Source organism: Catharus ustulatus, chromosome 32, assembly GCF_009819885.2.
Source record: "Catharus ustulatus isolate bCatUst1 chromosome 32, bCatUst1.pri.v2, whole genome shotgun sequence".
NCBI lineage: Eukaryota > Metazoa > Chordata > Aves > Passeriformes > Turdidae > Catharus > Catharus ustulatus.
The window spans coordinates 1,356,265-1,369,025 of NC_046252.1; the positions used below are offsets into that span (position 1 = coordinate 1,356,265).

The 12,761-nt window shown below is 64.3% G+C and overlaps 1 protein-coding gene across 1 annotated transcript in view; it reads left to right on the forward strand.

Annotated features, from left to right (window-relative positions):
* CACNA1F (calcium voltage-gated channel subunit alpha1 F) overlaps window positions 1–12,761 on the forward strand; it is a 77,706-nt gene that overhangs the window by 41,467 nt on the left and 23,478 nt on the right. Inside the window, exons 19-26 of the mRNA XM_042780086.1 lie at window positions 83–137; window positions 3,638–3,788; window positions 5,200–5,329; window positions 5,606–5,665; window positions 6,940–7,046; window positions 9,005–9,092; window positions 12,177–12,284; window positions 12,396–12,448. Of these exons, the coding sequence (XP_042636020.1) occupies window positions 83–137; window positions 3,638–3,788; window positions 5,200–5,329; window positions 5,606–5,665; window positions 6,940–7,046; window positions 9,005–9,092; window positions 12,177–12,284; window positions 12,396–12,448 (752 nt within the window). The remainder of the gene's footprint in view (window positions 1–82; window positions 138–3,637; window positions 3,789–5,199; window positions 5,330–5,605; window positions 5,666–6,939; window positions 7,047–9,004; window positions 9,093–12,176; window positions 12,285–12,395; window positions 12,449–12,761) is intronic.

Here is a 12,761-nt window from a genome sequence, read left to right on the forward strand (position 1 = left end):
TGACAATGATTGGGGGGTCCTGGGGGTCCCTCCCTGCCCCCCAAGGGTGCACAGCCCTCACCCCTCCCCCTCCCCTCCCCAGATTGAGGGGGATCAGCCGCAGGACGAAGAGGAGGAGGAGGAAGAGGCGGAGGAAGGTGACACCCGGACATTGGGGACACTGGGGACATTGGGGACACTGGGGGGTGGCAGTGCCCTGATGTGGGGGTCCCTGGAAGGGGGGGTGTGACAGAACATCAGGGTGCCGGGGGAGGTGACAGTGACGTGAGATGGGTCCCGGCAGGGGGTGGCAGTGCCCGGGGTGGGGGTTCCCAGGGGGAGGTGACAGTGCCTGGACATGGGGACACTGGGGAGGTGACAGTGCCCAGAGACAGGGACACTGGAGAGGTGACAGTGCCTGGACATGGGGACACTGGGGAGGTGACAATGCCCAGCTTGGGGTGGGGAGGTGACAGTGGCTGGACAAGGGGACCCTGGAGAGGTGACAGTGTTGAGGTGGGGAGGTGACAGTGCCCAGAGACAGGGACCCTGGGGAGGTGACAGTGCCTGGACAAAGGGACACTGGGGAGGTGACAGTGGCTGGACAAAGGGACCCTGGAGAGGTGACAGTGTTGAGGTGGGGAGGTGACAATGCCCAGAGACAGGGACCCTGGGGAGGTGACAGTGGCTGGACAAGGGGACCCTGGGGAGGTGACAGTGCCGGGACAAGGGGACACTGGGGAGGTGACAGTGCCTGGGGTGGGGAGGTGACAGTGCCCAGAGACAGGGACCCTGGGGAGGTGACAGTGCCTGGACAAAGGGACACTGGAGAGGTGACAGTGTTGAGATGGGGTCCCTGCAGGGGGTGGCAGTGCCTGGGGTGGGGGTTCCCAGGGGGAGGTGACAGTGCCTGGACAAGGGGACCCTGGGGAGGTGACAGTGGCTGGACAAGGGGACACTGGGGAGGTGACAGTGTTGAGGTGGGGAGGTGACAATGCCCAGAGACAGGGACCCTGGGAAGGTGACAGTGCCTGGACAAGGGGACACTGGGGAGGTGACAGTGTTGAGGTGGGGAGGTGACAATGCCCAGAGACAGGGACCCTGGGGAGGTGACAGTGCCTGGACAAAGGGACCCTGGGGAGGTGACAGTGGCTGGACAAGGGGACCCTGGGGAGGTGACAGTGGCTGGACAAGGGGACCCTGGAGAGGTGACAGTGTTGAGGTGGGGAGGTGACAGTGCCCAGAGACAGGGACCCTGGGGAGGTGACAGTGCCTGGACAAGGGGACCCTGGGGAGGTGACAGTGGCTGGACAAGGGGACCCTGGAGAGGTGACAGTGTTGAGGTGGGGAGGTGACAGTGCCCAGAGACAGGGACCCTGGAGAGGTGACAGTGACGGGACATGGAGTCCCTGGAGAGGTGACAGTGTTGAGGTGGGGAGGTGACAATGCCCAGAGACAGGGACCCTGGGGAGGTGACAGTGGCTGGACAAGGGGACCCTGGGGGAGGTGACAGTGCCTGGGGTGGGGAGGTGACAATGCCCAGAGACAGGGACCCTGGGGTGTGACAGTGGCTGGACAAAGGGACACTGGAGAGGTGACAGTGGCTGGACAAAGGGACCCTGGAGAGGTGACAGTGTTGAGGTGGGGAGGTGACAGTGCCCAGAGACAGGGACCCTGGGGAGGTGACAGTGCCTGGACAAGGGGACACTGGGGAGGTGACAGTGCCGGGACAAGGGGTCCCTGGGGAGGTGACAATGCCCAGCTTGGGGTGGGGAGGTGACAATGCCCAGAGACAGGGACCCTGGGGAGGTGACAGTGCCTGGACAAGGGGACACTGGGGAGGTGACAGTGACTGGACCTGGGGTCCCTGGAGAGGTGACAGTGTTGAGATGGGGAGGTGACAGTGCCCAGAGACAGGGACCCTGGGGAGGTGACAGTGGCTGGACAAAGGGACCCTGGGGAGGTGACAGTGGCTGGACAAAGGGACCCTGGGGAGGTGACAGTGCCGGGACAAGGGGACACTGGGGAGGTGACAGTGCCTGGGGTGGGGAGGTGACAGTGCCCAGAGACAGGGACCCTGGGGAGGTGACAGTGCCTGGACAAAGGGACCCTGGGGAGGTGACAGTGGCTGGACAAGGGGACCCTGGAGAGGTGACAGTGTTGAGGTGGGGAGGTGACAATGCCCAGAGACAGGGACCCTGGGAAGGTGACAGTGCCTGGACAAGGGGACACTGGGGAGGTGACAGTGTTGAGGTGGGGAGGTGACAATGCCCAGAGACAGGGACCCTGGAGAGGTGACAGTGGCTGGACAAGGGGACCCTGGGGAGGTGACAGTGCCGGGACAAGGGGACACTGGGGAGGTGACAGTGCCTAGGGTGGGGAGGTGACAATGCCCAGAGACAGGGACCCTGGGGAGGTGACAGTGGCTGGACAAAGGGACCCTGGGGAGGTGACAGTGCCTGGACAAGGGGAAGTGACAACGCCCAGAGACAGGGTCCCTGGGGAGGTGACAGTGCCTGGACAAAGGGGGGGAAGGTGACAGTGCTTGGACAAGGGGACCCTGGGGAGGTGACAGTGTTGAGGTGGGGAGGTGACAATGCCCAGAGACAGGGACCCTGGGGGTGTGACAATGACCGGACAAGGGGTCCCTGGGGTGTGACAATGACTGAACACGGGGTCCCTGGGGTGTGACAATGACCAGGCACGGGGTCCCTGGGGTGTGACAACTGAACACGGGGTCCCTGGGGTGTGACAGTGACTGAACACGGGGTCCCTGGGGTGTGACAGTGACAGGACACGGGGTCCCTGGGGTGTGACAATGACCAGGCACGGGGTCCCTGGGGTGTGACAGTGACTGAACACGGGGTCCCTGGGGTGTGACAGTGACAGGACACGGGGTCCCTGGGGTGTGACAATGACCAGACACGGAGTCCCTGGGGTGTGACAATGGCTGGACGGGAGGTCCCTGGGGTGTGACAGTGACCAGACACGGGGTCCCTGGGGTGTGACAATGACCAGACAGGAGGTCCCTGGGGTGTGACAGTGACCAGACACGGGGTCCCTGGGGTGTGACAATGACCAGACACGGGGTCCCTGGGGTGTGACAATGACTGAACACGGGGTCCCTGGGGTGTGACAGTGACCAGACACGGGGTCCCTGGGGTGTGACAATGACCAGACACGGGGTCCCTGGGGTGTGACAGTGACCAGACACGGGGTCCCTGGGGTGTGACAGTGACAGGACACGGGGTCCCTGGGGTGTGACAATGACCAGACACGGGGTCCCTGGGGTGTGACAATGGCTGAACACGGGGTCCCTGGGGTGTGACAATGACCAGACACGGGGTCCCTGGGGTGTGACAATGACCAGACACGGGGTCCCTGGGGTGTGACAATGACCAGACACGGGGTCCCTGGGGTGTGACAATGACCAGACACGGGGTCCCTGGGGTGTGACAGTGACCAGACACGGGGTCCCTGGGGTGTGACAATGACCAGACACGGGGTCCCTGGGGTGTGACAATGCCCAGACACGGGGTCCCTGGGGTGTGACAATGACCAGACACGGGGTCCCTGGGGTGTCACAATGACCAGACAGGAGGTCCCTGGGGTGTGACAATGACTGAACGCGGGGTCCATGGGGTGTGACAATGACCAGACACCGGGTCCCTTGCAGGGGACGAGGAGGCCGGGGGGGAGCGGGACAGCCTGGGCAGGGCCCGGCTGGAGTCCCTGGAGGAGGCCCCCAAGCCCAAGGTGACCCCGATCCCCGAGGGCAGCGCCTTCTTCGTGCTGAGCAGCACCAACCCGTGAGTGCCACTGGGCACTGGGGACACTGGGGACACTGGGGGCACTGGGGGCACTGGAGACACTGGGGACACTGGGGACACTGGGGACATGTGCTGAGAGCACTGGGGGCACTGGTGCTGAGAGCACTGAGGGCACTGGGGACACTGGGGGCACTGGGGGCACTGGGGGCACTGGGGACATGTGCTGAGAGTACTGGGGACACTGGGGACACTGGGACTGCACAAACTGGGGGGAGTGGGAGCACTGAGGGACTGGGAGCACTGGGGACACTGGGGGCACTGGGGACACTGGGGGCACTGGGGACACTGGGGACATGTGCTGAGAGCACTGGGGACACTGGTGCTGAGAGCACTGGGGGCACTGGGGACACTGGGGGCACTGGGGACACTGGGGACATGTGCTGAGAGTACTGGGGACACTGGGGACACTGGTGCTGCACGAACTGGGGGGACTGGGAACACTGGGGCTGCACAAACTGGGAGCACGGGGGGCACTGGGAGCACTGGGACTGCACGAACTGGGAGCCCTGGGACTGCACGAACTGGGGGAACTGGGAGCACTGAGGGACTGGGAGCACTGGGAGCACTGGGAGCATTGAGGGACTGGGAGCACTGGGAGCACTGGGAGCATTGAGGGACTGGGAGCACTGAGGGGACTGGGAGCAGTGGGAGCACTGGGGGCACTGGGACTGCACAAACTGGGGGGACTGGGAGTATTGAGGGACTGGAAGCACTGGGGGGACTGGGAGCACTGGGAATGCACGAAATGGGAGCACTGGGAGCACTGATGCTGCACGAACTGGGGGGACTGGGTACACTGGGACTGCCCAAACTGGGGGAACTGGGAACACTGGGACTGCCCAAACTGGGGGAACTGGGAGCACTGAGGGACTGGGAGCACTGGGACGGCACGAACCGGGGGGACTGGGAGCACTGGGACTGCGAGCACTGGGAGCACTGGGGCTGCACGAACTGGGAGCACTGGGAGCACTGAGGGACTGGGAGCACTGGGGGGACTGAGAGCACTGAGGGACTGGGGGCACTGGGAGCACTGGGAGCACTGGGACTGCACAAACTGGGAGCACTGGGAACACTGGGACTGCACAAACTGGGGGGACTGAGAGCACTGGGAGCACTGGGAGCACTGGAAGCACTGGGGGGACTGGGAGCAGTGGGGCTGCACGAACTGGGGGGACTGGGAGCACTGGGACTGCACAAACTGGGAGCACTGGGAGCACTGGGACTGCACAAACTGAGAGCCCTGGGACTGCACGAACTGGGGGGACTGGGAGCACTGGGACTGCGAGCACTGGGAGCACTGGGACTGCACGAAATGGGAGCACTGGGAGCACTGGGACTGCACAAACTGGGAGCACTGGGAGCACTGGGAGCTGACGTGTGCCCGGCGCAGGCTGCGGGTGAAGTGCCACGCCCTGATCAACCACCACATCTTCACCAACCTCATCCTCGTCTTCATCATCCTCAGCAGCATCTCCCTGGCCGCGGAGGACCCCGTGCGAGCCCACTCGCCCCGCAACCACGTGGGCTACTGGGAGGGACTGGGGGAACTGGGAGGGACTGGGGGAACTGGGAGGGACTGGGGGAACTGGGAGGGACTGGGAGAACTGGGGGAATTCCCCCGTAACCGTGCGGGATCTGCACGCCTGGAATTGGGGGGCAGAAATGGGGGGTTGGGGGGGAAATCTGGGGGGGTTTGGGGGGGTCCAGGAGGTTGGGGGGGGTTTGAGGGGGGTTTGAGGGGGGGTTTGAGGGGGGTGGGGGTCACCCCGTTGCCCCCTCCCCACCCCACCCTGCAGATCCTGGGTTATTTCGACTACGCCTTCACCTCCATCTTCACCGTGGAGATTCTGCTCAAGGTGCGGGGGGATCGCTGGGGTTTGGGGTTCCCAGGGTTTGGGGGGTTCCATGAGTTTGGGATGGGGGTTCCCAGGGTTTGGGGGGTTCCTGGGATTTGGGATAGAGGGTTCTCAGGGTTTTGAGAGGGGTTCCCGGGGTTTGGGGTGGAGGGTTCTCAGGGTTTTTGGGGTTCCCAGGGTTTGTGGGGTTCCTGGGATTTGGGATGGAGGGTTCTCAGGGTTTGGGGGGAGTGTTCCCAAGGTTTGGGGGGTCCCCAGGATTTGGGGTAGAGAGTTCCCAGGATTTGTGGGGTTCCTGGGGTTTGGGGTGGAGGGTTCTCAGGGTTTTTGGGGTTCCTGGGGTTTGGGGGTTCCCAGGGTTTGGGATTGAGAGTTCCCAGGATTTTGGGATGGGGGTTCCCAGGATTTGGGGCTCCCAGGATTTGGGGGTTCCCAGGATTTTGGGGTGGAGGGTTCTCAGGGTTTTTGGGGTTCCCGGGGTTTGGGGGTTCCCAGGATTTGGGGTTGAGAGTTCCCAGGATTTGGGGTTCCCAGGATTTGGGGTCCCCAGGATTTGGGGTCCCCAGGATTTGGGGTGTCCCCAGGATTTGGGGTGGAGAGTTCTCAGGGTTTGTGGGGTTCCCAGGACTTGGGCTTCCCAGGATTTGGGGTGTCCCCAGGATTTGGGGTGGAGAGTTCCCAGGATTTGGGGCTCCCAGGATTTGGGGTCCCCAGGATTTGGGGTGTCCCCAGGATTTGGGGTGGAGAGTTCTCAGGGTTTGTGGGGTTCCCAGGATTTGGAGTCCCCAGGATTTGGGGTGTCCCCAGGATTTGGGGTTCCCAGGATTTGGGGTGTCCCCAGGATATGAGGTCCCCAGGGTTTGGGGTGTCCCCAGGATTTGGTTTTCCCAGGATTTGAGGTTCCCAGGATTTGGGGTTCCCAGGATTTGGGGTCCCCAGGATTTGGGGTGGAGAGTTCTCAGGGTTTGTGGGGTTCCCAGGATTTGGGGTCCCCAGGATTTGGGGTGGAGAGTTCTCAGGGTTTGTGGGGTTCCCACGATTTGGAGTCCCCAGGATTTGGGGGTTCCCAGGATTTGGGGTCCCCAGGATTTAGGGTTCCCAGGATTTGGGGTTCCCAGGATTTGGGGTTCCCAGGATTTGGGGTGTCCCCAGGATTTGGGGTCCCCAGGATTTGGGGCTCCCAGGATTTGGGGTCCCCAGGATTTGGGGTGCCCAGGATTTGGGGTGCCCAGGATTTGGGGTGTCCCCAGCGCGGGGCTCACGCTGTCCCACAGATGACGGTGTTCGGGGGGTTCCTGCACAAAGGCTCCTTCCTCCGCAACTGGTTCAACCTCCTGGACGTGCTGGTGGTCGGCGTGTCCCTCATCTCCTTCGGCATGCAGTGAGCTGGGGGCAACTGGGAGCACTGGGAGCACCGCTGGGAGCACTGGGGGGCATTGGGAGCACTGGGAGTGGTCAGGCTCAACACTGGGAGCACTGGGAAGGGTCAGGCTCAACACTGGGAGCACCGCTGGGAGCACTGGGAGCACTGGGAGCGCTGGGGGGCACTGGGAGCACCGCTGGGAGCACTGGGGGGGCACTGGGGGCACCACTGGGAGCACTGGGGGGCAATGGGGTCACCGCTGGGAGCACTGGGGGGCACTGGGAGGGGTCAGGCTCAACACTGGGAGCACTGGGAGCACCACTGGGAGCACTGGGAGCACTGGGAGGGGTCAGGTTCAACACTGGGAGCACTGGGAGCACTGGGGGGCACTGGGAGGGATCAGACTCAACACTGGGAGCACTGGGAGCACCGCTGGGAGCACTGGGAGGGGTCAGGCTCAACACTGGGAGCACTGGGAGCACTGCTGGGAGCACTGGGGGGCACTGGGAGGGATCAGACTCAGCACTGGGAGCACTGGGGGGCACTGGGGAGCACTGGGAGCACTGGGAGCACTGGGGGGCATTGGGAGCACCGCTGGGAGCACTGGGAGGGGTCAGGCTCAACACTGGGAGCACTGGGAGCACTGGGGAAACTGGGAGGGGTCAGGCTCAACACTGGGAGCACTGGGAGGGGTCAGGTTCAACACTGGGAGCACTGGGAGCACCACTGGGAGCACTGGGAGGGGTCAGGCTCAACACTGGGAGCACTGGGAGCACTGGGGAAACTGGGAGGGGTCAGGCTCAACACTGGGAGCACTGGGAGGGGTCAGGCTCAGCGCTGGGAGCACTGGGAGCACCGCTGGGGGCACTGGGGGGCACTGGGAGGGGTCAGGCTCAGCACTGAGGGCACTGGGAGCACCACTGGGAGTACTGGGAGCACTGGGAGGGGTCAGACTCAACACTGGAAGCCCCACTAGGGGCACTGGGAGCACTGGGAGCACCGCTGGGGGCACTGGGGGGCACTGGGGAGCACTGGGAGGGGTCAGGTTCAACACTGGGGGCACTGGGAGCACTGGGGAGCACTGGGAGGAGTCAGGTTCAACACTGGGAGCACTGGGAGCACCGCGGGGAGCACTGGGGGGCACTGGGAGGGGTCAGGCTCAACACTGGGAGCACTGGGAGCACTGGGAGGGGTCAGGCTCAACACTGGGAGCACTGCTGGGAGCACTGAGGGCGTTACTGGGAGCACTGGGGGCGTTACTGGGAGCACTGGGGACGTTACTGGGAGCACTGAGGATGTTACTGGGAGCACTGGGGGCGTTACTGGGAGCACTGAGGACGTTACTGGGAGCACTGGGGGCGTTACTGGGAGCACTGGGGGCGTTACTGGGAGCACTGGAGGCATTACTGGGAGCACTGAGGGCGTTACTGGGAGCACTGGGGGCGTTACTGGGAGCACTGAGGGCGTTACTGGGAGCACTGGGGGCATTACTGGGAGCACTGGGGGCGTTACTGGGAGCACTGGGGTGTTACTGGGAGCACTGGGGGCGTTACTGGGAGCACTGAGGGCGTTACTGGGAGCACTGGGGGCATTACTGGGAGCACTGGGGACGTTACTGGGAGCACTGGGGGGCACTGGGAGCACTGGGGGCGTTACTGGGGGCACTGGGGGCGTTACTGGGAGCACTGGGGGCGTTACTGGGAGCACTGGGGACGTTACTGGGAGCACTGGGGACATTACTGGGAGCACTGAGGACGTTACTGGGAGCACTGGGGGCGTTACTGGGAGCACTGAGGATGTTACTGGGAGCACTGGGAGTGTTACTGGGAGCACTGGGGGCGTTACTGGGAGCATGGGGACGTTACTGGGAGCACTGGGGGCGTTACTGGGAGCACTGAGGGCGTTACTGGGAGCACTGAGGGCGTTACTGGGAGCACTGGGGGCGTTACTGGGAGCACTGGTGTGTCCCCGGGCAGCTCCAGCGCCATCTCGGTGGTGAAGATCCTGCGGGTGCTGCGGGTCCTGAGGCCGCTGCGAGCAATCAACAGGGCCAAGGGCCTCAAGGTGGGCAACTGGGAGCACTGGGAGGCACTGGGAGCACTGGGGACACTGGGAGGGACTGGGAGGGACTGGGAGCACTGGGAAGGACTGGGAATGCTGGGAGGGACTGGGAGGGACTGGGAGAACTGGGAGGGCTGGGAGGGACTGGGAGCACTGGGAGGGACTGGGAGCACTGGGAGGCACTGGGAGGACTGGGAGAACTGGGAGGGACTGGGAGAACTGGGAGGGACTGGGAGCACTGGGAGGGACTGGGAGCACTGGGAGGGACTGGGAGCACTGGGAAGGACTGGGAGCACTGGGAGGGACTGGGAGCACTGGGAATGCTGGGAGCACTGGGAGCACTGGGAGAGACTGGGAGGGACTGGGAGGGACTGGGAGCACTGGGAGGCACTGGGAGCACTGGGAGGGACTGGGAGCACTGGGAGGCACTGGGAGGGACTGGGAGAACTGGGAGGCACTGGGAGGGACTGGGAGGGACTGGGAGGGACTGGGAGAACTGGGAGGGACTGGGAGAACTGGGAGGCACTGGGAGCACTGGGAGGCACTGGGAGCACTGGGAGGCACTGGGAGCACTGGGAGAGATTGGGATCACTGGAAGGGACTGGGACTGGGAGCACTGGGAAGGGCTGGAAGGCACTGGGAGGGACTGGGAATGCTGGGAGGGACTGGGAGCACTGGGAGGGACTGGGAGAACTGGGAGGGACTGGGAGGCACTGGGAGGGACTGGGAGGGACTGGGAGAACTGGGAGGGACTGGGAGAACTGGGAGGGACTGGGAGCACTGGGAGCACTGGGAGGGACTGGGAGCACTGGGAGGGACTGGGAGGCACTGGGAGCACTGGGAAGGACTGGGAGGGACTGGGAGCACTGGGAGAACTGGGAAGGACTGGGAGCACTGGGGACACTGGTATGCACTGGGAGCACTGGGAGAGATTGGGATCACTGGAAGGGACTGGGACTGGGAGCACTGGGAGGCACTGGGAGCACTGGGAGCACTGGGAGAGATTGGGATCACTGGAAGGGACTGGGACTGGGAGCACTGGGAGGGACTGGGAGCACTGGGAGCACTGGGAGAGATTGGGATCACTGGAAGGGACTGGGACTGGGAGCACTGGGAGGGACTGGGAGCACTGGGAGGGCTGGAAGGCACTGGGAGGGACTGGGAGAACTGGGAGGGACTGGGAGCACTGGGAGCACTGGGAGGGACTGGGAGCACTGGGAGCACTGGGAGGGACTGGGAGGAACTGGGAGCACTGGGATCACTGGAAGGGACTGGGAGCACTGGGGACACTGGGAGCACTGGGGACACTGGGAGGGACTGGGAGGCACTGGCAGCACTGGGAGGGACTGGGAGGGACTGGGAACACTGGGAGGTACTGGGGGCACTGGGAGGGATTTGGGAGCAGTGGAAGGGACTGGGAGCACTGGGGACACTGGGAGGGACTGGGAGCACTGGGAGGGACTGGGAGGCACTGGGAGCACTGGGAGCGCCCCAGCACGCCATGCTGTTGGTGGCACCAGGGTCCCCAGTGCCCCAAGGTGGCAATGTCACAGGTGTCCCCAGCACACAGTGGCCTCGGTGTCCCATGTCACACTGTCCCACTGTCCTTGTCCCCATGTCCCTGGGTCACCAGAAACCACTGTTGTCACCATGCCCCGGTGACACTGTCACTGTCCCTGTGCCCTGGTGACACTGACCCTGTCCCCATGCCTGAGTGACACTGTCCCTGTTCCTGTCCCTGACCCTGTCCCCATGCCTGGGTGACACTGTCCCTGTCCCTGTCCTGTCTGCAGCACATGGCATCACCGTGCCCCAGTGACACTGTCCCTGTCCCCATGCTGTGGTGACACTGTCCCTGTCCCTGTCCCCATGCCCCGGTGACACTGTCCCTGTCCCTGTCCCCATGCCCCAGTGGCACTGTCCCCATGCCCCGGTGACACTGTCCCTGTCCCTGTCCCTGTCCCCATGCCCCGGTGACACTGTCCCTGTCCCTGTCCCTGTCCCTGTCCCCACGCCCCGGTGACACTGTCCCTGTCCCTGTCCCTGTCCCTGTCCCCATGCCCCGGTGACACTGTCCCTGTCCCTGTCCCTGTCCCCACGCCCCGGTGACACTGTCCCTGTCCCTGTCCCTGTCCCTGTCCCCATGCCCCGGTGACACTGTCCCTGTCCCTCTCCCTGTCCCTGTCCCCATGCCCCAGTGACACTGTCCCTGTCCCTGTCCCTGTCTCTGTCGCCATGCCCCGGTGACACTGTCCCTGTCCCTGTCCCTGTCCCCACGCCCCAGTGGCACTGTCCCTGTCCCTGTCTCCATGCCCCGGTGACACTGTCCCTGTCCCTGTCCCCACGCCCCGGTGACACTGTCCCTGTCCCTGTCCCTGTCCCTGTCCCTGTCCCCATGCCCTGGTGACACTGTCCCTGTCCCTGTCCCTGTCCCTGTCCCTGTCCCCATGCCCTGGTGACACTGTCACTGTCCCTGTCCCCCAGTGACACTGTCCCTGTCCCTGTCCCTGTCCCTGTCCCTGTCCCTATGCCCCAGTGACACTGTCCCTGTCTCTGTCCCCATGCCCCGGTGGCACTGTCCCTGTCCCTGTTCCTGTCCCTGTCCCCACACCCCAGTGACACTGTCCCTGTCCCTGTCCCTGTCCCTGTCCCCACGCCCCGGTGACACTGTCCCTGTCCCTGTCCCTGTCCCCATACCCTGGTGACACTGTCCCTGTCCCTGTCCCCATGCCCCGGTGACACTGTCCCTGTCCCTGTCCCTGTCCCTGTCTCTGTCGCCATGCCCTGGTGACACTGTCCCTGTCCCTGTCCCTGTCCCCATACCCTGGTGACACTGTCCCTGTCCCTGTCCCTGTCCCATCCCCACGCCCTGGTGACACTCTCCCTGTCCCTGTCCCCATGCCCCGATGACACTGTCCCTGTCCCTGTCCCCATGCCCCGGTGACACTGTCCCTGTCCCTGTCCCTGTCCCCACGCCCCGGTGACACTGTCCCTGTCCCTGTCCCCACGCCCCGGTGACACTGTCCCTGTCCCTGTCCCTGTCCCCACGCCCCGGTGACACTGTCCCTGTCCCTGTCCCGTCCCCAGCACGTGGTGCAGTGCGTGTTCGTGGCCATCCGCACCATCGGGAACATCATGATCGTCACCACGCTGCTGCAGTTCATGTTCGCCTGCATCGGGGTGCAGCTCTTCAAGGTGGGGTCCCCTCCCCCCCGAGGTGTCCCCACCCCCCCCCGAGGTGTCCCCAACCCCTGAAGGGTGTCCCCACCCCCCCGAGGGGTGTCCCTGACCCCCCTGTCCCCCCAGGGCAAGTTCTACAGCTGCACCGACGAGGCCAAGCACACGCCAGGAGAGTGCAAGTGAGTGTCACCCCCAAAATGTCCCCACAGCCCAAAGTGACCCCTGCACCTCAAATCTCACTCCAGAGGTGTCCCCACGGTGTCCCACCCCGTGCTGGGGTCTCACCCTCACTGTCCCTGTGTCCCCATCCCAGGGGGACATTCCTGGAGTACAAGGGCAGGGACATGTCCCACCTGTCGGTGGTGGCAGTGTCCTGTTGGGGTCTCACCATCACTGTCCCCATGTCCCTGTCCCTGGGGGGGTCTCACCCTCATTGTCCCCATGTCCCTGTCCCAAGGAGGGTCTCACCCTGACTGTCCCCATGTCCCCATC